At 41.8% G+C, this 22,827-nt stretch overlaps 1 protein-coding gene across 8 annotated transcripts in view; it reads right to left on the bottom strand.

Annotated features, from left to right (window-relative positions):
• farp2 (FERM, RhoGEF and pleckstrin domain protein 2) overlaps positions 1 to 22,827 on the bottom strand; it is a 184,658-nt gene that overhangs the window by 159,228 nt on the left and 2,603 nt on the right. For all 8 annotated transcript variants that reach the window (XR_015759241.1, XM_087993882.1, XM_087993874.1 and 5 more), the window contains exon 2: positions 22,270 to 22,491. Coding sequence is in view for 7 of the 8 variants with exons in the window: in XM_087993882.1 (XP_087850008.1) it covers positions 22,270 to 22,464 (195 nt within the window). In the remaining variant the exon portion in view is untranslated. The remainder of the gene's footprint in view (positions 1 to 22,269; positions 22,492 to 22,827) is intronic.

Here is a 22,827-nt window from a genome sequence, read left to right as displayed (position 1 = left end):
ATGGATAGAAGCTTGGCTGTCAATCAGAAAGCAGAGATTGGGGATAAAAAGTTCTGTCTCAGGATGGTGACAAGTGGTGTTCTGCAAGGGTCAGTGTTGGGACCACAACTTTTCAATTTATACATTAACGGATCTGGATGAAGGAACGGAGGGCATTCTGGCTAACTTTGCAGATAGTACAAAGATAGGTAGAGGGACAGGTAGTGTTGAGGAGGCAGGGAGGCTGCAGAAGGATTTAGACAGTTTAGGAGAGTGGGCAAAGCAGTGGCAGATGGAGTACAATGTGGGAAATAACAGGTGTCATGTTAGCGATGCACTTTGATAAGAACAGTTGAAGAATGGACTATTTTCTAAGTGAGGAGAAAATTCAGAAGTCTGAAGTTACAAAGAGACTTGGAAGGTCTATCCAGAATTCTCTCAGGATAAATTTGCAGGTTGAGTCAGTAGGAAGACAAGGGCAATGGTGGCATTTATTTTCAGAGGACTTGAATATAAAAGCAGGGATGTACTTCTGAGGCTCTACAAGGCTCTGGTCAGACCACATTTGGAGTATTATGCGCAGTTTTGTACCCTATATCTCAGGATGGATGGACTGGCCCTGGAGTGGGTTCAGAGGAAGTTCACGAGAATGGTTCCAGGAATGGAAACCATAACATATAATGGAAACCATAACATGTTCCTTATATAACATATAAACTCTGGGTTTATAGTCAATGGAATTAAGAAGAGTAAGTGGGGAATCTAACTAAAACTTACAGAATACTGAATGACCTGAACATAGATGTTGGGAAGATCTTTCCATTGGTAGGAGAGACTAGGATCCGAGGGCACAGCCTTAGAGTAAAGGAAAGATCTTTTAGAATGGAGATAAGGAATAACTTCAGCCAAACAGTGGCAAATCTCTGGAATTCACTGCCACAGAAGGCTGTGGACGGTGGGTCATTGAGTAATTTAAGACCAAGATAGATAGGTTCTTAATTGTCACAGGGATCAAGGGTTATGGGCAGAAAGTGGGAGAATGGGGTTGACAAACTTTTCAACCATGATTGAATGGTTGAGCAGACTCGATGGGCTGAATGGCCTAGTTTCTGCTCCTGTGTCTTATGGTATTATATAATTAGGTGAAGTGAGTAGGCAAAGAGCTGGCAAAGCAGTAAGGGCATGGAATGCCCAGCATGCCAGTGTAGTTAACTCAGCCACATTAGGGAGATTTAAACAATCCTTGGATAAGCACATGGATGATGAGATAGTGTAAGGGGATGGGCTTAGGTTAGTTCACAGGTCGGCACAACATTGAGGGCCGAAGGGCCTGTTCTGCACTGTACTGTTCTATATATAAATGGTGTATAATGTGGGAAAATTGGAAGAATAAAAAAGCATATTATCTCAATGGTGAGAGACTTTAGAGCTCAAATATGGGCAGGAAGGTGGAACCTGGGTGCCCTCATGCATGAATCATGGAAGACTACAATGCAGGTTAGGAAAGCCAATTTATTATACAGTCATACAGCATGGAAACCGAGCTTGATCCAACTCATCCGTGCCGAATGTTATAATTCTTAGGTTATGTTTCAGTTTTACAGGGCATTGGTGAGACTGCATCTACAGTATGTGTACAGTATTGGTTACAGAAACAGAAAATAGGAGAAGTAGGCCTTCAGCACATCCACCTGGAACAAGCAATCAGTCCTCAGCAAAGGCCTTACCTCCATCCCTCTCCATTCATGGATGAATGAATTCAACACGAATTTTGACATCGAACACTTCTTCCACAACCTCCGCCTCTGAGCTTACTTTTTCAATCAAGACTCCTGCCCACCTTCCAAAGACCCTTTTGCCTGACTCCAACACACCCCATGCCTGTCTGTTACCCGCCCTTGACCTCTATATGCCCAACTGACGCCGAGACATTGACTGCCTCAACTTATCCACCCCCTCACCCACTCCAAACTCTCACTCCCAATGCGCAGCCCTCCATTCCCTCTGCTTCAACCCCAAATTCACCATCAAACCAGTGGACAATGGGAGGGAGGGGGGGGTGCAGTGGTAATTTGGCGCACTGACCTCTACACCACTGAAGCCAGGTGCCAACTTGAAGACATCTCCTCCTACTGCTCCCTCAACCACGATCTCTATTTTCCACAGTTACACCAGCACCACTGTCCACCTTCTCCTCCGCTACATTGATGACTGCATTGACGCCACCTCGTGCTCCCAAAAGTTGGTTGAACAGTTCATCAACTTCAACACATTCCACGCGGACCTCAAATTCACCTGGACTATCTCGGACACCTCCCTCCCCTTCCTGGACCTCTCCATCTCCATCAACGGTGACCGACTCAACATTGACATTTTCTACAAACCCACCAACTCCGACAGCTACCTGGATTACACCTCCTCCCAACCTGCCTCCTGCAAAATTACTATCCCTTATTCCCAATCCCTCTGCCTCTGCTGCATTCAGTCCCAGGAGGACCAGTTCCACCACAGAATACACCAGATGGCCTTTTTCTTTAAAGACCACAATTTCCCCTCCCATGTGGTCAGTGATGCCCTCCAGTGCATCATATCCACTTCCCATACCTCCGCCCTCGAACCCCACCCCTCCAATCGCAACAAGGACAGAACCACCCTGGTCCTCACCTTCCACCCCACCAAGTTCCGCACACATTGCATCACCCTCCGCCATTTCCACAACTTACAAATGGACCCCACCACCAGAGACATATTTCCCTCCCCACCCTTATACACTTTCCGTAAAAACCATTCCCTCAACTATCTAGTCAGATCCACGCCCCCTCCCCAATAACCCACCCTCCCCTACCACCGCAGGAATTGCAAAACCTGTGCCCACACCTCCCTCCTCACCTCCATCCAAGGCCCCAAAGGAGGGTCCACATCCAGCAAAGTTTCACCTGCACTTCTACACATGATTTACTGTATCAGTTGCTCCCGATACGATCTCCTCTACATTGGGGAGACAGGATGCCTACTCGCACAGTGCTTCAGAGAACATCTCCGGGACACCAACCAACTAACACCCACCCCACACCCCACCTTCCCACCTATCTGCACTATCCTCCCCTCCAACCTATCACTTTTATCCCCACCTCCATCCATCTATTGCACTCTCAACTACGTTCCTCCCAGCCCCACAGCCCTACCATTTATCTCACCACCCCCTCAGCTCACGCCTCATTCCTGATGAAGAGCTCCTGCTCCTTGGATGGAGCCTGGCCTGCTGCGCTTTTCCAGGACTACCCCCTTTACTTCAGCCCTTTGAGTTTGCTCCAGCATACAACATGACTAATCATTCAAATCAGTCCCCTGTTCCAGCTTTCTCCTTGTATCCTCTGATCATTTTAGCTGAAGAACTATATCCAACTCCTTCTTGAAAACATTCAATTTGGCCTCAACCACTTTCTGGCAGAGAATTCCACAGGCTCTGTGCACTCCACCACTTTTTTAAAGTATAGAGCAGTACGCTAGCTTAATGGTTAGCACTTCTGCCTCACAGCACAAGGTCCCAGGTTTGATTTCACCCTTGGGCAACCCTCAGACTTTGCACATTCTCCCAGAGTCTGTGTGGGTTTCCTCCAGGTGCACCGGTTTCCTTCCACAGTCCAAAGATGTGCAGGTTAGGTGGGCTAGCCAAGTAAAATGCAGGGATAAGGTAGGGAGGTGGGTCTGGGTGGGATGCTGTACTGAGAGTCAGTGTGGACTCAATGGGCTGAATTGTTTGCTGTCACAGAGATTCTATGATACCACAATTCTATGATCAATGCATTGGCAGCAATTCAGTGAAGCTATATCAGGCCAATACCTGGAGTGGATGGATTGCTTTGAGAGAAAAGACTGGACTAGCTAAGTTTGCATCCACTGGATTCCAGAAGAATAAGTAGTGACTCTGAAGGGTTTTTGCACGTGAAGGTAGAAAAGAATCTATCCTCTAGGTAGAGTCACTTTTTAAAAAATACAAGGTTGCCTACTGAAGACAAGTTAATTATTTATTTTCGCAAAGAGGGCTGAAAATGCCTGTAAAAGGCAGCAGAAATATTTAAAGCAGATGTGGTTAGGTTCTTGATAATCAAAGTTATTGGGAGCAGGCTGGAATGTGGGTAATCAATTCAGCCACTGGAGGAGGCTGACAGGATTGAGTGGCCTATGCTAGCTCCAATTCATACGTTTGTGTGCAACAGAAACGAATGTGCCAGAGTTCCTACATCGCTCTAGGTGAGACAGAGTTAATCAACCCGACAGAAGGTCCTTATTATTATTCCTCAGAAGAAGAATGAGGATATAAGCAGCCAGGGTTTCCAACCCACAGGACTCGTAAGAGCACTCTAGTCTAGAAAAATAGATCAATATGTTGGGTGAAGTACTAAGAAATAACAGCATTGCAATTCATACTTCAACTATAATGAATTAGAGGTAGCTGGTACAGAATTTACTGTCAAGGGCATCAAGTCAAGAAGTGTGCGATAAACTCAGATAGTGATTTCAGTCTTAACAGGTTAAAACGTTAGGGTAGAAAGTTAAAATTACATCATAACCTCTCAAGGCAGCCTCATACATAAACTCAGACACAAGCACAACCTTTCATCCAAGTCACACTAATCCTTCCACCCCCACACATGACATGACATTCTGGAAGTCAGAGCATGTGTGCTGTTGTGCATTTGAAATTTTGCTCACAACAGCTGGAACACATACCCAAGGGGGCTGGGTTAAAAAACAATTGAGACGGTGGACACTGCAAACTACAACTATTTTTTAATCAAGCCCAGTGTTGGGAACATCTGTACTGTTGTGTTTTACTCAAAATAATCCCTTTACATACAACTTTCTCACAGCTTCTTTGAAAATGGAAACAAAAAACCTGCACAAGTTATGAAAATAAATAAACTGTAGATGTTGGAGGAATATTACTTGATGATCACTTTTCAAGATACACAAGTTGAAGAAAATACACTTTAGGAAATTGGACCAACCAGCTTCTTAGTACAGCTAAATCATCATGGGGGTGCGGGGGAGAAGAGAAAAAGGGAACGCATCTTGCGAAAGTATCTCAAGCTGATCATCATACATGAAGCACTCAGCTACTTACGATTATTGCTCGAGTAGCAAGGTTAAACAGCTTTGATCAACATTCCCTATATATCCCTGCAAAGCACAGTTTTACTGTTAAACACAAATTTAAATCATACATAACTTTTGAAATTGACCTCATCAGATACTGCAGTATGAAATTAAAATTTAAAAAAACTGAACATTCAAGAATTTTATTAATCGGGAAGCAAAAAACAAGATAACCCAACTCTTTCTGCAATATGACAATTACAGCACAACTACACATTTGCGCATACAAAATCCAAACAGCTTGTAAGCGCACGTGTACACACAGCAACACACTGTCCTCGTTAATACAAAGAAAATTGTGCTCAGGACAGGTATAATTGTCAGGGTAGGTTGCACAAAGAACCTCTCAAACTCAACACATCTCAACAGCTGAATGGAACACAGACTACAGTGTGAAAACACATGGTCTTTAGTCATGTACCATTATGCACAATACAAATAGACACGTCTCACAAAGTCTGCAGTGTGCAGGGTGTGTATATACCACATTCAGCTGGATCTCAGTCCTGGTATTTATCTCACACCAGCAATCTATCAGCTTTAGGTTTGTGAACATATAATCAATGGTCTGTTACCCTTTAATGAAGCGTGTAAGTTTGCCAAAGCCTGCTGCCACTATTTGTTTACAGGATTTCCAAACTGAAGATATGAACAGCTGCAAGCCCCACCAATGCTGGTAAAGTTACTACAAAACATTATGCCATGTAAGCAGCAACGATTCCAGCCACGCTATTCTGAATCAGTTGAATACAATTATGGGGATTTTTTTGCTGAAGAGCTGGCCTAACCATAAATACCATGTCTCCACATACCCAAGGAATCCCAAAGGTCCTTATTCCCTATTCTCCAATAAAGAGAGCCAACACCCAACCGATTCAATATGTCCTACAGCAGCATGAAGCATTTACAAAGCTTTTCCTGCACAAAAAAACAGAAATCTGCACATATCCCATGCAAGAATAAAAGCATTATAAAGCAGGGTCTCAACCATTTCGATACAAGAGGTAAAACCCCTGCTCAGTACCATTCACTAATCCTCAAACACAAAAGAAATCTGTCCCAACATCCTTCCACTCCACTATTGGTGGCTGACCCTATAACTATCCAAGACCCAAGTCCTTCTCCCTGATCCTTTCCATATATGTCTCTCTTCCTTTAAGATTCTTTGCAAAACCTCTTCAACTAAGCTTTTAGTCACTTGTCTTAATGTTTCCTGAAAGGGCAAGATATCAAATGGTCCCTGTGAAATTCCTTGGGACGTTTTACTGTGTCAAAAGTGCCGTGTAAAAAGGAAATTTATTTATTGGAATGAATGAAGACATATACCAAGAAAAGTTAAGAGTTAACCTCAACAATGCAAAAAATTCAGAAAATTTCATGCAAATGATTCAATTCAAAGAGTTTTTTATAATAGTTCTGAACCAGATGCTTGAATGAACAATCGCAAAAGCTAACCTCCCACTGCTTTCTCACAAACTCCAGCAGTTTAGCTGCTAAAGAACATACAATGAAAACATTAATCCAAAAGGCTTTGGGCTATTATCAATAAAGGCATCAAAGGACCACAAATGCCCAAATCACAATCTGTGGTTTATAGAACACAGCAGTCATTTTCTGCTACCGATTTAAGATTCCAGCATTTTTTTTTTAAAAACGGTTCTATTGTTATTAAAAGGTCAGGAATTGATCTCCAAAAAAACCAAGGTAAACTTGAGAAATAAAAAAAATCAAGAATTTTTTTTGCTTAGAACATCAGGAAGTTTCAGAAAAAGTAGTAAGAGACTTAAAAAAAAGCACCCACAGCAGCACTTCTGTTAATATATATCCAATCAAGTACCACTAAATGAGAGGACTGTACACATAAAACTAGTTTTTGGAATATAATCATTGCTATAACTTTGAAACCTGGCAGCCGATTTGTTTAAAGCAAACTGTAATAAGATAAGTGAGCAGGTAATCTGTTTCAGATGATGTTGATCAGGGGAAAATTATTAACCAAGAACTCTTTGTCTCGTCTGTGAAGAGATGCCAAGCTTTTGATTGCAACCCATTCTCAGGTAGGTTTAAAGATCTCCATAGGAATAGAAAGTTTAATTCAAGTACAGGATTGAGTTTAACTTCACATATTAGAGGGAAATAGAGATGAAGAACGTGTGCCGATTCAATGACAGCTTCATCATTTGGAGATATCTGGAATGTAACAAACCAAGCAATATCGTATGCATACACCGTATTGTAAAAGTACCACAAGGCTCCATAAAAATGTTATAAAACAAGAAGGAGCTGAGTCACATTCATAGACAACAGGGTTGAAGGTCAAATGCTTGATCAAATAAGTCAGTTAAGAAAAATCTCAGAGAGAAAAGCAAAGAGACAGGAGAGGTAAAAGAAGGAATTCCAAGACATACAGACTTGGCAAATATCGATGGAAAAATAAAAATTGGAGATGCTCATGAGACCACGGTTAGGAAAGATGCAATTATTTAAAAAAAAAAGAGGTATGGAGTCAGAGCAGAACACAGATTATAGGGAGGGGCAAGGCCACAGAGGAATTTGAAAAAAAGGATTCGATTTTTACATTAAGGCTGTTGCTTGACCAGAAACCAATGTAGGTTATCAAGTACCAGGATAACAAGTTGAAAGGATCTGGTGCAAGTAAAAGTATGGGCAGAAACTTTTGGATGACCTGAAATTTATGGAGGATTAAATGGTAGGGACCAGTCAAGAGTGGGTTGAACCATACAGTTGAAGTAAATAAACACACAAGATTTGGGTTTCATTGGAAAAACGAGCACAACAAGTGAAGAGACATTATGTCAGTGGAAATTCATGATGGCACAGTTAGAGTTGACAGCTTATCTTGGACAGAAGATTGCCTGGTTTAGTTGCAATCAGTTCCCGGAGACAGGGATGGAGTCAGTGGCTAGGGAATAGATTTTTGAACAAAGAAGACAGGGGCTTCAATCATCAAAATTTTTAACTGGAGGAAATTTCTGTTCATTGCGTAATGGATGATCCATTATAAAATAAACCATTTATTTAGAATGAACATCAGAGGGGAAGCTTTCTTAGAAAATTCTAATCTGTGTCTGAATAAGAAACTCTGACATTTTCTTCTTTCCATGCTCCTTTTACACTCTCCGTCAACTACTTATTTCTATTCTTTACAAAAAGGCATTGAGTGAATTTGAGTGACTAAATTCAAGTAATACTGTTTCTTTCTTGCTCCTTAAATCTTAAAGATGTACTATCGGCCTCATTGTTCACAGAGCTCCAGATGTCTTGTAGTTCTTATATCATTCTTATTAGCTTGCATTTATAGAAAGACCCTGTCTGTTATTACTCATCTGATTTTTACTAGAAAGAGGCCCATTCCCACCCCTTGCGCCCCCGCGCATGTCCAGAGTCATTATGACAGTATCAAGATCGCATTACTGCAGAGTCCAGGAAGAGCTCTTTGATTGTAAAGTGTGGCAGGAAGCAATCCAGAAGCAATTGTCAGCAGATTGAGGTTCTGATCGCTCACGGAACTCTGAAGCGTGCTCTCACTTAAAGCTACATGGCCCTTTCCCCAACTGTTCTCAAAACCATTCCACGCTATTACAAGACTTCTATTGCCTTTAAAAATGATAAAATATACAGGGAATAAAGCAAGTACACTGAATAAAAACTCAGTGGCAGCCTCCTGTCTGGTCAAATAATGGTTTGCGTCATGGTGGTCAACTCAACATTAAATATCACTTGATGTGGTTCAGTAAGGTGCAAAGGCATACAACTGACTGGTCTCTTGTTTGCTCTAGGCTCTTTCCATTCATCTGAGCTTTGCATTTCTGTTCACCTCTTCCAATGTCCCTCAAGATGATAAGTTACAAATAAAGTGCCAAGAGAGGTTCATGCCCACCAGTCATGCCAAAGTACTTTAAAACCAGTGAAATATCTTTATAGTGTAGTCACCATTATAGTGTGATAATGTAGCAGCCAATTCACACACAGCAAACATCCACAAAGAGCAATATGATAGTGATACTAGCTAATGGGTAACATTAAATAAGACACCAGAACTCCCCTGCTCTTCAAAACAACATCAGGGATCTTTCAAGTCCACTTTACAAGACAGGAAGTTCTTGGTTCATCTCACCCAAAGGATAACGTATATCTAACAGCGCAGCACTCCTGCAGGACTGCACTATGGTGTCAGATTGAAATCAAACAAAGAATAGAACAGAAGCTTTTCTTTTAAAGTACAATGAGACAGCTCTCAAAAATCAAAAACATTTTGAGCACACACAAACAATGACCCATACCACACCTCCCCCATATCTAAAGTTATGGAAATCAATTTGTAAAACTACAGAAATCAAGCAAGAAGTGGGACTCTGTAGGGTGTAGGCTACAATGGGGGAAGGGGGGGGCCGGGGGTGGCCTCAGCCTGTGCTGGCTGACTCCACAACGGTATTATAACCATTATATCCGACCATGATTTGCTGGCTTTATGACCTCCCTTGTGAGCCACAAAGCCTCTCTCTACAGGCCGGCAATGTCAAAAATCACACTGAAGGAGGTGAAAGTAGTAAGAGGAACAGATCACCCAATCCCTGGAATTTGTCCCACAACACAATTGGATAATGACTGAGCTGGAACTTAGCTCCATCTACCTCACCATCACCCTGCGACCTTCTACATCTTATTCAATAAATATCAAATGTCTCCTGGAAGGGAAGGGTAGAGTTCCAGATTTACACCACCTTTTATGCAAAGAAGTAATTCTAGACATCATCACTTAACAGTCTAGCTCCACCTTGAACACTGTACAACCATTTCCCTTGTAAGGGCTTCGGCACCAGAGGAAATTCTCGCTGCTCTACTAAATCTTTTAATCATCCTAAATACCTTGATTAGATAACTCTTAATCTGCTATACTCGAGGGAACACTAGTCTAGTTTATGCAACCTGTCCTTATAGTTTAAGTCTCCAAGGCCACAGTTATTTTGGTGAATCTGTACTCCACTTCCATATAAGCCTGATACATTGTTCCTGAGGTATAAATGTCCAGGACTGAACGCAGTGCTCTAAATGGGGTCTGGCCAGAGCTTTATGCAAGGCCAAATAAACTTGCACCGCTTTGCATTCAACAAGACCAAAACTCCACTGTCTTTTTTTAATTGTATAGGCCTTGCTTTAAATCTTGTGGTTGCTTCATTTTTAAGTTGTTTAGTGTTTAGGGCCTGCCTCTGCAATGTGCATCTCCATTTTTGTTCTTGATATTGTTGGCGGGAGAGTTGCACTTTGTCATCATCAAGAGAATGGACCAGTGCTATTGAGAGATTTGTCTACAAATTCAAGCAACATGTCAGCCCTACCACTCCCCTGGCCCCTATTCTGCTTGCTGGCTCACTGCAAAGGGCCTCAGTTCTATTTATTCACTGCATCGACATCCAGGGACTGGGGACACAGATTCTGCAGTTCAGGGGCATAAAGACTCCCTGGGAGCTGGTGAGCAGCACAGTAGCTCAGCAGTTAGCATCAGGGACCCGGGTTCGATTCCCACCTCAGGCAGCTGCCTGTGTGGAGTTTGCACATTCACCCCGTGTCTGCGTGGGTTTCTTCCCACAATCCAAACATGTGCAGGTCAGGTGAATTGGCCATGCTAAATTGCCCATAGGTTTTCGGTGCATTAGTCAGGGGTAAATATAGAGGAGGGGAATGGGTCTGGGTGGGTTACTCTTTGGAGGGTCGGTGTGGACTTGTTGGGCCAAAGGGTCTGCTTCCATACTGTAGGGAATCCAGTTTATACATTAATTTTTATGGAGAAATCTGATTTCTTTTTGTAGTCTGTTTTGCTTCAAACTGCACTGTTGTAAAATACAATTTGGATGCTAAGAGAAAAAATGCTTTTTTTTAAAAAGCAATTTCTATGCATCGATCTGGAAACATTCTGATCATCTAGGCTGGCTACCCAACCCAACAGTTAGAGAACAACAATCTAACTTTCTTGTAGCAATATGGATATAACAGTCAGATTAACACCGGCCAACCATACCCTTGACAACACCCACAATTTTCAATCTCAGCCATCCAAAGGTAGGAGGTGATAACAAGGGTCAGCCATTTGCTACCTAGCAATTTGCCAGAGATGCTTTGCTAGAAGGTTTTTTTTTAAGATTAGATTCCCTACAGTGTGGAAACAGGCCCTTTGGCTCAACCTGTCCACACCCGACCCTCCGAAGAGTAACCCACCTAGACCCATTTCCCTCTGACTAATGCACCTAACACTACGGGCAATTTAGCATGGCCACTTCACCTGACCTACACATCTTTGGACTGTGGGAGGAAACCGGAGCACCTGGAGGAAACCCACGCAGACACGGGGAGAATGTGCAAACTCCACACACACACACACACACACAGTTGCCTCAGGCTGGAATTGAACTGGGACCCTGGTGCTGTAAGGCAGTAGCCCTAACCACTGAGCCACCATGCCACCCCAGTCTGGTGTACACTAACTTGATCAGTAATGGAATCATATAGCATGTGTAGAGGCATCCAAATATGGGAAACACAATGTTATCTCACGTTGCAAAAATAAGCAAACCTCATTCCCAAAGGCCTAAAATGAAATATAGAGAATTGCACTCCCTCTGAAAAATGATTACCGCCATCAGGCCTTTACATGGAAAGCAGGATTAATTAAAAGCATACTACGGCTAATACAATACACACCAGGGAATCAGAGTCAGGTTCAACCAGTCCAGAAAATAACTACACCCACACAAGTTCCATTCTTCTGTGCCAGATACATGTCAAGTAGACTGCAGCGATAGCAAGCTCCACTTAACCTTGAGCACAGACGTAAGTGCCACAGAGGCTGAGATAGCCTACTAGCCACTGCAGATAGAAAATATCGAAAACCACTCCCAGACAAATAAATAGCTTTAATACATGAGACCATTGCCACTTTAAACAGATAATTTACAAATAGCTACCTCTGGAAAAGCACGTGGAATTCATTTCCAGCAGCAATACAGATTCAAATGCCAAGCACAAGTTTTAATCTTTCCAAAAATGAGACGAATGAAAGCACCAACTGAACCCAATTTCCAACAGACAGTTAACAACAGGGAAAGCAAATTTTAGCAGGACTTATACACTGCATAGTACAGTCCTATGAAGTGCTGCTGAACAAAGAGACCTTGGAGTGCAGGTTCATAATTCCTTGTAAGTAGAGTCGCAGGTAAATAGGATAGTGAAGGCAGCATTTGATATGCATTTCTTTATTGGTCAGAGTATTGAGTACAGGAGTTGGAGGTCATGTTGCGGCTGTATAGGACATTGGTTAGGCCACGTTTGGAATATTGCGTGCAACTCTGGTCTCCTTCCTATTGGAAAGATGTTGTAAAATTTGAAAGGGTTCAGAAAGGATTTACAAGGATGTTGCCGGGGTTGGAGGATTTGAGCTGTAGGCAGAGGCTGAACAGGCTGGGGCTGTTTTCCCTGGGGCATTGGAGACTGAGGGGTGGCCTTATAGAGGTTTATAAAATCATTAGGGGCATGGATAAGATAAATAGACAAAGTCTCTTCCCTGGTGTGGGGTCGTTCAGAACTTGAAGGCATAGGTTTAGGCTGAGAGGGGAAAGAAACCCAAGGGGCACCTTTTTCACACTGAGGGTGGTACGTGTATGGAATGAGCTGCCAGGGGAAGTGGTGCAGGCTAGTACAATTGCAACATTTAAAAGGCATCTGGATGGGTATATGAATAGGAAGGGTTTGGAGGGATATGGGACAGGTGGACCTAGATTGGGATATCTGGTCGGCATGGACGGGTTGGACCAAAAGGTCTGTTTCCATGCTGCAGATCTCTCTGACTCGAGGAGCAATGAGCAAAGAGCTCTCTATAGTGATATGACAAAAAGCACAAATGTATTTCAAACAAACGCCAACCACACTACAGTGTAAAACTCAAATCACTTTTTCAAAAAGCATTGGACCACTGAATGGAGTCTTTATTTTTAAAAATGCAATACTTCCTGTTGAACTCCATATACTGCCAGAGTGTGCAACAACAAGAGTTCAATGAAACCACACACAGATTTCCATTATCACATTCCCCGTACGAAGATCATATTTCACAATACTGGAAACAGAACGCCAATTCAGATATTTAAATATTCTTCAGTTAGATGAAGCTGGGAAGACTCCAAGCAATCGTTCCCACATTTTCTACCCTCTCTTTAAAGCTGTTAAAGTCATCATGAGACAGAGTTCTTTTTTTAATGGCTTTTTTATCATCGTCCACTTTATTCTCCAAAATTCTCTTGACTGAGAAGTGTTTATTTAGATTTGGAAATCTCGCTTTTTTTAAAGAAAGCTCAGAGAAGGAAAACCAGGAATTTTAGGCCCAACGTATTGGCAGGAAGTGGTTAAGATCTAGAATGAAGCATAGCATAAGTGTACAAAAAAATGCTGAAGAGAAACTCTCGACTAATCAAGGAGTGTTGGAAAAAATAAATAATCAGTACGGAGCTGCAAATGCCCAGAAAGTCCAACTGAATATTTTTGAAGAGGTGATTATAGCCTCTGTATTTTATTTATATAAACTTCCAAAGGCATCTCCCATACAGTCTGCTAACTGATCAGAATTCATAGAATTTAAAGCAACTTACTCACTTAGTTTGGAAACGAACTGAACTTCAGGATACAAGAGTAGAGATAGTGGACAAGCACTCTCGAATTTGCAGGATGTGAGACAGGGTATCTCGCAAGATTCTATTGTGAAGCCATAACAGTCCACCGTTTTCACTAACAAACTGGGTGATTGATTGAAAGAAAGCCACATATTCAAGTTTACCTGACATTGCAACATTAAGCAGCATCTTAAGCACCGGAGAACGAAAGTGCAACATTACTGGAGATTATCGCTGGATTACACGAATGAGCGAAACTCAGCAAATACATGTTAAAGTAAGTAATGCTATGTTATCCATTTTGAACCAGTAAAAGATGGAACAAAGTATCTTTACACAGTAAAAGCTAGAAAATGCACGCCCAATTACACTTGGGGTTCAGGTCCATTGGTCAATAAGATATCATGAACAAAAAAAATTACAGAAAATACTGAAAAGAACAAATGAAGCAGAGTTTGGGAATTGTAATGTTACTATACTCCTTTCATGCATAGAGACTGCTCAATCATTAAGCAAATATTTTTCAGTAGCAATTTTTAGTTCAAAGACATTCCTCAAATCTAATTGTTTACAGAACAGGTTCATGGAGTGAAGACAGCTGCTCTGGTTATAACAGTATCACTAAAAACACACACTGACAGCAATACAAACACAGAATTAAGCAAGAAATATGGCAGCTAATTTGCCAAGATATAGAATCCCCACAGTGCAGAAAGAGACCACTGACTCTGCACTGACCCTCCAAAGAGCATCCCATTCAGACCATGCTACCCCTCCCCTCCTCGATCCCCATAACCCCACATTTTTAACATGGCTAATCTATCAAGCCTACACATCCCTGGACACTACAGACAATTTCCCATGGCCAATCCACCTAGCCTGCACATCTTTGGACTATGGAAGGAAACCTGAGCATCGGAAGAAATTCAACACAGTCACCTAAGGATGGGATCGAGTCCAGGTCCCTGTCGCTGAGGCTGCAATGCTACGTGCCACCCTGAAAATCCTGAATTAGTTTTCAGAAGCATACACACAAAAGTCTAATCTCCATTATGCAAGTAGAACAGTTGATGTATTGCAGAAAAGTAAGAGCTCATGGTCTAGAATTAGAGATTTAATTAATTATCTAAGGATAGCTTTGCATTACAGTGCAGCTCTAAGGCTGTCATCCTTTGGAAATGCTAATCAGGGAGGTGCAGCTGGTTTTAAGGGTACATTAAAAGATCCCACATCACTTGGAGGATAAGGGAGTTTTCCCAGTGTCCTGCCAGCTTTCGTCCCAAAACCAGTATCATTTAGCCCATAGTTCAACATTCTCTTCAGCCTGCTGTTTACAGCTTCAAGCTGCCCATCAAGGTCAAAAGTCTATTATAAATCCACTGCCTAGAACAATACCATGCAGAACGCAGCATCCACTATCACACTGACCTATGTTCTCAGAGGCATGTCAACAAATCTAATTATACCAAGCAACAATTTAACAAATTCTTCACCTCACTCTTTGCAGGACACTGCTACTACAAGTCAGCAATATTACTTGTGAAGTTGTACTATCAGACTTTCACACTGCACTCAAACACCTGATCTAAAAATATTAAAAGTAGGCTACTCAGTGGTGTACCTCTACTGTTGCACAAAGCGTTAGTCTTGGGCACAAGGGATTTCTACCAACAAAGTGATCAAATGCACATACTACCCAAAATATTACTTTAATATACAACTTATGAGTTTAAAGAATCATTTCTATTTCCCACCCTCATCATTTCTGAGGGAAGATCATCAACAATTATTAACCTGCCTGCAGTCAATGCACAACCTGTTCACTACCAAATCAGCCACTGTGCCACTCAGATTCCTTGAGAAGATTAATCAGGGATTAAACATAGGATTTTAGGGTGGCATAATGGCTAGCAGTGCTGCACCAGGGACACGGGTTAAATCCCATCCTCAGGTGACTGTGTGAAGCTTGTGTGGGTTTCCTCCAGGTGCACCCATTTCTTCCCACATTCCAAAGATGTTCCGGTTAGCTAGATTGTCTAGGGATGTGCAGTGTAGGTGGGTTAGCTATGGTAAGTGGAGGATAGGGAGGATCGGCTGATTCTGGGTGGGATGCTCTGGGAGGGTCAGAGACAAGTCAATGGACCGAATGGCTTCTTTCAGCAATGCATGGATTCTATGATTCTTTCTGGTCTGGTGGTTGAGTGCCATACCAAGCAGTTTTTCCCCATCCAACTAGTGATCAGGAGGTTTCTGATGACACTGCAGCCTAGTGGTCTAATGGACAAAGCACTAGCCTCCTAAGCCAGGGATTGTGCCCTGAGATTTGTCCTAAAGTTCTTGCTAATTGTATGCAGCACGGTGGTTCAGTGGGTAGCACTACTGCCTCACAGCACCGGGGACCAGGGCTTGATTCCACCCTCAGGCGAATGTCTGTGTAGAGTCTGCACATTCCTCCCCACACAGTGTCTGTGTGGGTTTCCTCCTGGTGCTTTGGTTTCCTCTCATGGTCACAAAGATGTGAGGTTAGGGTGGATTGGCCATGTTAAATTGCCCCAGTGTGCAGGGATTAACCATGGGAGTTATGGGGTGAGTCTGGGTAGGATGCTCTTCGGAGGGTCAGTGTGTCACTTGATGGGCCAATTGGCCTGCTCCCACACTGTAGGGATTGTTTGGGGGCGGCATGGTGGTTCAACGGCTGGCACTGCTGCTTTACAGCACCAGGACCCTGGTTCGATTCCAGCCTCGGGCGACTATCTGTGTGGAGTTTGCACATTCTCCCTCCCCATGCCTGCGTGGGTTTCCGCTGGGTGCTCCCGTTTCTTCCCACAATCCAAAAACATGCAGACTTATGTGGCCTGGCGATGCTAAATTGCCCATGGTGTTCAGAGATGTGTAGGTGCATTAGTAACGGGTAAATATAGGATAATAAGGTAGGGGAATGAGTGTAGGTGTGGACTTGTTGGGCCAAAGGGCCTGTTTTCACATTGTAAGGATTCTATGAGTATTAATTCTTTCAACTACTTTAAGAAACATGGGTGGTGAAGCAAGACAAACTGAGGGCGGATGGAAAAAAACAGCATTATCAGAGTTTGAACTGCTCGGACAACCTAAAATTTTTTTTAAAAATACACTGTTCAGCTTACAGTGCTATCAGATATTTTAACATGCTGCATATGAGTTTATGCTGAGTGAATCGTCTCTACGTTGCTGTAGCAGTTAGTTTTGAGTCAGCTGTACTTTGTTACATACCCTTCAAATCAAGGGGCAAGCCTGTGAAAATTAAAGCTTTCAATGTGAATTTGGTCAGTTGCTTTGGTCAACAGGGCTTTTGAAGAATGACTGGAGTGTAGACTGGAGGAATAGTTTGGTTAGATAGGCTGGTTCCAGGGCCAAAACACAAGTTAACTAAATAGCCTGTAATTACTCAGATTATCACTTTCTCCTTTTAAACAAGTGTAATTATGTCAGTCCTCCAATCCTCTGGCAGCATTCCTGTGACCAGGGAGGACTGAAATATTGTGGTCAGAGCTTCAGATTCTTGTAACAGCCTGCGCCTCAGGCAATTTAGCCACTTCCAAAGTTGTCAAACCATTTTAGATTTTCTCACTTACCGTGCTCATTGTAACAATATTTCACATTCTTCCTCCTTAACCACATGATCATAAGTCCCCTCTTTTATGAAAACAGCTGCCAAGAATCAAGAAAGTCACTCATAATCCACCTTTATATACAGTTCATGTTCCTGGTCCTTAATAACCCCCATCCTCTTCTGGGATATCCTCTTACTCTTTATTTACTTATAAAACATTGTTAGGAATTCCTCACTTTTATTTACCAGTATTTTTCCACGTTCCCTTTATTGCTTCTACTTTCATTACCACAACCGCTTCTACAGGCTTTCTGCAATATTAAGATCACACAGGCTTTCCTTTTTAGCTTCATCTAACTCTGCATGCAGTTCGTCATCTAGGAAACAGATTTGGCTGTCCCACCCTCATTCTTTGCGTAAAGATGTTCACTCGAAACCCTCAAATCTCGAATGCCTCCCATTGTTCTGACACCAATTTACCCTACCAAGTAGCTGCTCCAATCTACTTTTGCCAAATCACTCCTCAGCATAGTGAAATGTGTATTCTCCCAATTTTGTCTTTATCCTTTTTCACGACTATGCTAACCAACTGAATTATGATCAATACCATCAAAAGCTCTCCTAATGAAGCTCTTTCACCAACCCAGCCTCATTCCCCAAGATTAAATTCAGAAAAGTGACCCTTCATGGGGTTTGCCATACACTGACCAAAAAAGATTCTGAATGTAATTTAGGAATTCTCTGTCCGTTGTAGTTTTTACAGACTGTGTCTGTATTAACATCAAGGTAAACAAAACTCCACACTTTTACTCCAAACTCCATTCTCTAGCTCCACACTTTCCCTTTCCTTGTCAACAAGTAAGTGATAAAAACAGTGCTAGAGAAACTCAGTAGGTCTGGATGCATCTGTGGGGAAAGAAAGATTAGATTCCCTACAGTATGGAAACAAGCCCTTCAACCCGACAAGTCTGAAGAGTAACGCGCCCAGACCCAATCCTCTGCCCAATATTTACCCCTGATTAATGCACCTCACACTATGGGCAATTTTTGCTTGGCCAATTTACCTGACCCGCACATCTTTGGATTGTGTTAAGACTTAACACTTTGAATCCAGTGTGATTCTTCTTTGGATCTGTTCACAACCCTTATGAGATCAGACTTCATATTTACACAACCAAGATGGTCTGTCTGCGGCTCTATAATATAATATCACATTTCCACCCCCTCACCTGTAAAAATATCCATTTGTCACCTTTAGTCTCCACACTTCAAATGTATTCCAGTCAACCTCTTCATACTCCCCTCTGTGATGATTCAAACATCTTAACTCAGCTAGTCCCAGCTCCCCACCATAGAACAAAGAATGCTGAAGAAACTCAGCAAATCTGGCAGTATCTGTGCAGAAAGAATAGTTTCCGAACAACAATCATACTGTATTGAAAACATGAACTTTATTCCTCTGTCCTCAGATGCTGCCAAAGGGTTTCTGCAGCATTCTATATTTGAACCAGATTTCCAGCATTTGCAGTACCTGCCTTGAGCTGGTCCCATCTCACCAATTTTTGCTGGCCTACTTTGGCTCCCATTCAAGCAACATTTTCAATTTAAAATTCTCATCCCATTTTTCAATTACCTCCATCATCTTGTCTTTCCCCACCTCCGTAACCTCTTCCAGCTCACAAACCTCAATCTAAGATTGTCCACATTTGCCTAAATCAGCTTTCAATTTAGCCAGTGGCATTCCCTTTAACCATCTATGTTTCAAATTCTGGAATATCCTCCTTATAGCTTTCCATCTCCCTTTCTTCCCTTAAGACTGTCCAAAACCTGCCTTACACCAAGCAATTAGTCATCTGACCTAACACCTCATTAGATGACTTTGTACCAGACTTTTTTTTTTCATAATGGTCCTGTGAAGCATCTTGGGACATTACATTCTATGAAAGGGACTAGATAAAAGTATGCCCTTGTTATTGCCTTATTGATTTGCATTTGTCAGAAATATGCCTCCAAATTTACTCTTTCATATCCCCATGATTGTTCACATGTTTACAGAATACACTCCCAGCAGTTTGACTGTCCCTACCTTGGCTGGAATGGTTTCTTTCATTAATATTAGAGTTTTGTTTTTTAAAATCAGTCTTTAGACGATAAGGCTATAAGACATAGGAGCAGAAATTAAGCCATTCAGCCCATCAAGTCTGCTCTGCCATTCAATCACGGGTGATAGGTTTTTCAACACCATTTTCCCACTTTCGCCCCATAACCTTTGAACCCCTTGGCAATCAAGAACTTATCTATCCCTGGTTTAAATATATTCAATGACCAGACCTCCATATCCTTCTGTGGCAATGAATTCAACAGACTCACCACTCTCCAGCTAGAGAAGTTTCTCCTTAACTCCATTCTAAAGAGTCTTTTCTTTACTCTAAAGCTGTGCCCTCGGATCCTCATCTCTCCTGCCAATGGAAACATCTTCCCAGTGTCCACTCTGAATCTTGCAGCAGATTTCACCCCCCCCATCCTTCTAAACTCCATTGAGAGTAGTCCCCGAGTCCTCAAACGTTCCTTCATTAAGCCTTTCTATCTTACCTGAAAACATTAGTCATATTTAAGAGTGGCTCATAATCACTAAAAACAAATCATACTTCCATATGTCAGTCTGCATCCTCAACTCATCTATTTTATTCACTAGACTCCTTGATTTATGTAAATATCATTAAGTGAAACCAAACTCCTCTTAAAAACAAAATATTGCAGATGTCACAAATCTGAAAGGAAACAGGAAATCCTGGGAATATTCAGCAGGTCTAGCAGTGTTTGGAGGAGAAATCAGTTGCGCTTATCAGTCAAATATGACTGTTATTCAAGTCCAATGAATCACATTTAGGCTTTCTTTTATTTTCCAGTGTCAAACATCTTTTGCTCCGATTTACAAAACTCTCTCTGAATTTTCTGCCTCCCACTTTAAGTTTTGCTTTCTTCCCTGTCTGAAGCTGCTCAGCTGGTCATATTTCCTCTATAACTTGCTTAAATATTAACTTATCAATACTGATTAAATATATCAGTATTAATCCTAGTGGCAAATCTCCTGTAATGGGAATTCCAAGATAACTGATGTTGAAAGGTCAGGAATTATTTACCCAACCAAACATTCCTCAGGACTATAAAATGTATTTGCCAAAACAGGACATGGATAAGGGAGGCCTTCGAGAGTTCAAAGTAAGGACCACCAGACTCAAAACATTAACTCTGATTTCTCTTCACAGAAGCTGAGCTTTTCCAACAATTTCTGTTTTTGTTTCAGATTTACAGCATCCAGAGTACAGCATAACATGGGCCATCACATCAAGTAACTAGACACTGAATGTCTTCAAAGGTTTTTATATGCATTGATCGACCCAAAACACCACTAAGTACTGCTCAGTGTTGTGATGTCATTCTTCACAATAGTTATTCCAACCTTTCCTTTCACAGCCCCTAGTTTGAGTATAGTCCTACAGAAAAAGATGACTGCCATTTCATATTGTGTCGAATTCTAACAATCTTACCCTTTTCCAAGTTGAAGAGGTCAGTCACCTGACTACCCTCCTAATTCAATTATTCAACACTATTACTTGGACCCTGAAACTCCGCTGTGCATCTATTCATGGCTAGAATTTAAAAATGCTCAAGAAGCAGTGACTACAAAGGATCTGACTCAACTGTGCATTATTAGAAGCCTTTTAATATAAAAGTAATTTATATGTGACGTGAAGTTAATTAGGCTTTTGCAAGATAGGAGCAAGTCCTTCTGAGGAATTACCTATTTACCAGTATGTCAGGGGTGGGAGGAGGAGAACACATTGGTATGTGTAAGTGAAATTTGCCAATGACAGCATACAGGAGACCAAACTCAAATTTAAATGTGCTACCTAGACAAACAACTGTATGCTCAGTCAAGCATATCACAACACACCTCGACTGATGTGACAATTCAATTAAATTTTGTTCTTTGCCCATCTGGTGAATTAGTAATTGACCATCACAATCTAGCACCTTTCTGCTTGATATTTAACTATTGATGTACAATCCATAACTGTAAGTCAACACTGAGTTCTACATACATTCAGGTTCCATAGAAATTTGCTTCACACTTTAAGCGCACTTCAAATTTTAAGTAACAATAGGTAAAGAATTTACCACTGGACATACCACTTTTAGGACAACAAAATTAATTCACTCTTGAGAAACAGTGGGGATGCAAATTAGCAAATTTAGTTCTCAGATCAAGTTCTAAAGCTAGCAACATAAATACTCTACTGTGACAAAACAATACTATACTGTGACACCATCTTAAATACCACGACTGCTGTGATCTATTTGATAACAGGTATTTATCCAACTTGCTCCCCTACTTTCATTATGGGGTTGGCTCACATTCACGAATTAGTTCCAAAGCACCAGCTAACCAATCGCTGCAAAAATTCAAGTATCAAAAACATTTGCAATGGTCCTTGGGGTAATGTAGTATGCCATGCAAACCTTAACAGATAATCCAATCAAAGATGATATAATCAAGTGATTGAATGGGACACTTTAACAAAGGAGTGAATTGAAGATCCATGACAAGTATGCATGCTGGGGTAGAACAGGCAACTATGGATCACAAATCTCTGCACATTAAGATATCATACCCGTTATCATAGTCCCATCATCAGCCTGGCACAATCAGTTGGACCTTACTTTTGTTGTAGCTTGTAATTCCTAACAGCAGATAAAGGATACCTTTATAAGCAATGGTTGCCATTATTCATTCCAAAAGAAAAAGCATAAATTAGCAAAACTACTCAACTTCTACTTTGAAAATAAAATTCTCACCTCAACTTCAACTTGCTCCTGTACATCATCCAGCAACAGGACTGTAAGTTGGATTCCTTTGCCCCGGGCTTTCTGAGATGATGCCAGAGAGAGGCTTTGCCCTGGCTCCAACGTACTGATTGCTGCATTTGTCTGTGTTCCGAGTCGAGCCCCTGGAGTCTGCAGCACACGATACGTTCCTTCCATCTCATCCATAGCTCACCAACAGGCAGCAGATGTTGCCTAGCAAAAAAAAACACTATCAAACAGAAACATTTGCCAGGTCATGGCCAAACTACACACAGGAGAAAGTGAGGTCTGCAGATGCTGGAGATCAGAGCTGAAAATGTGTTGCTGGAAAAGCGCAGCAGGTCAGGTAGCATCCAGATTCCTGAAGAAGGGCTTATGCCCGAAACGTCGATTCTCCTGTTCCCTGGATACTGCCTGACCTGCTGCGCTTTTCCAAACTACACACAAGCTACTTTGGTGCAAGACATAATTTTTTATAAAACATAATATATGCCAATATCACATTACAGCTGAAGTCAGGGAGATGGACAAAAGTGCAAACCATTGAAG

The sequence above is a fragment of the Chiloscyllium plagiosum genome, unplaced genomic scaffold (genome assembly GCF_037043375.1).
Source record: "Chiloscyllium plagiosum isolate Xiang-an unplaced genomic scaffold, Cpla_swu_hap1 HiC_scaffold_13, whole genome shotgun sequence".
In the NCBI taxonomy this organism is placed as follows: domain Eukaryota; kingdom Metazoa; phylum Chordata; class Chondrichthyes; order Orectolobiformes; family Hemiscylliidae; genus Chiloscyllium; species Chiloscyllium plagiosum.
The sequence above is the reverse complement of the archived record's forward strand: the minus strand, read 5'-3'. Positions and strand labels throughout refer to the sequence as shown.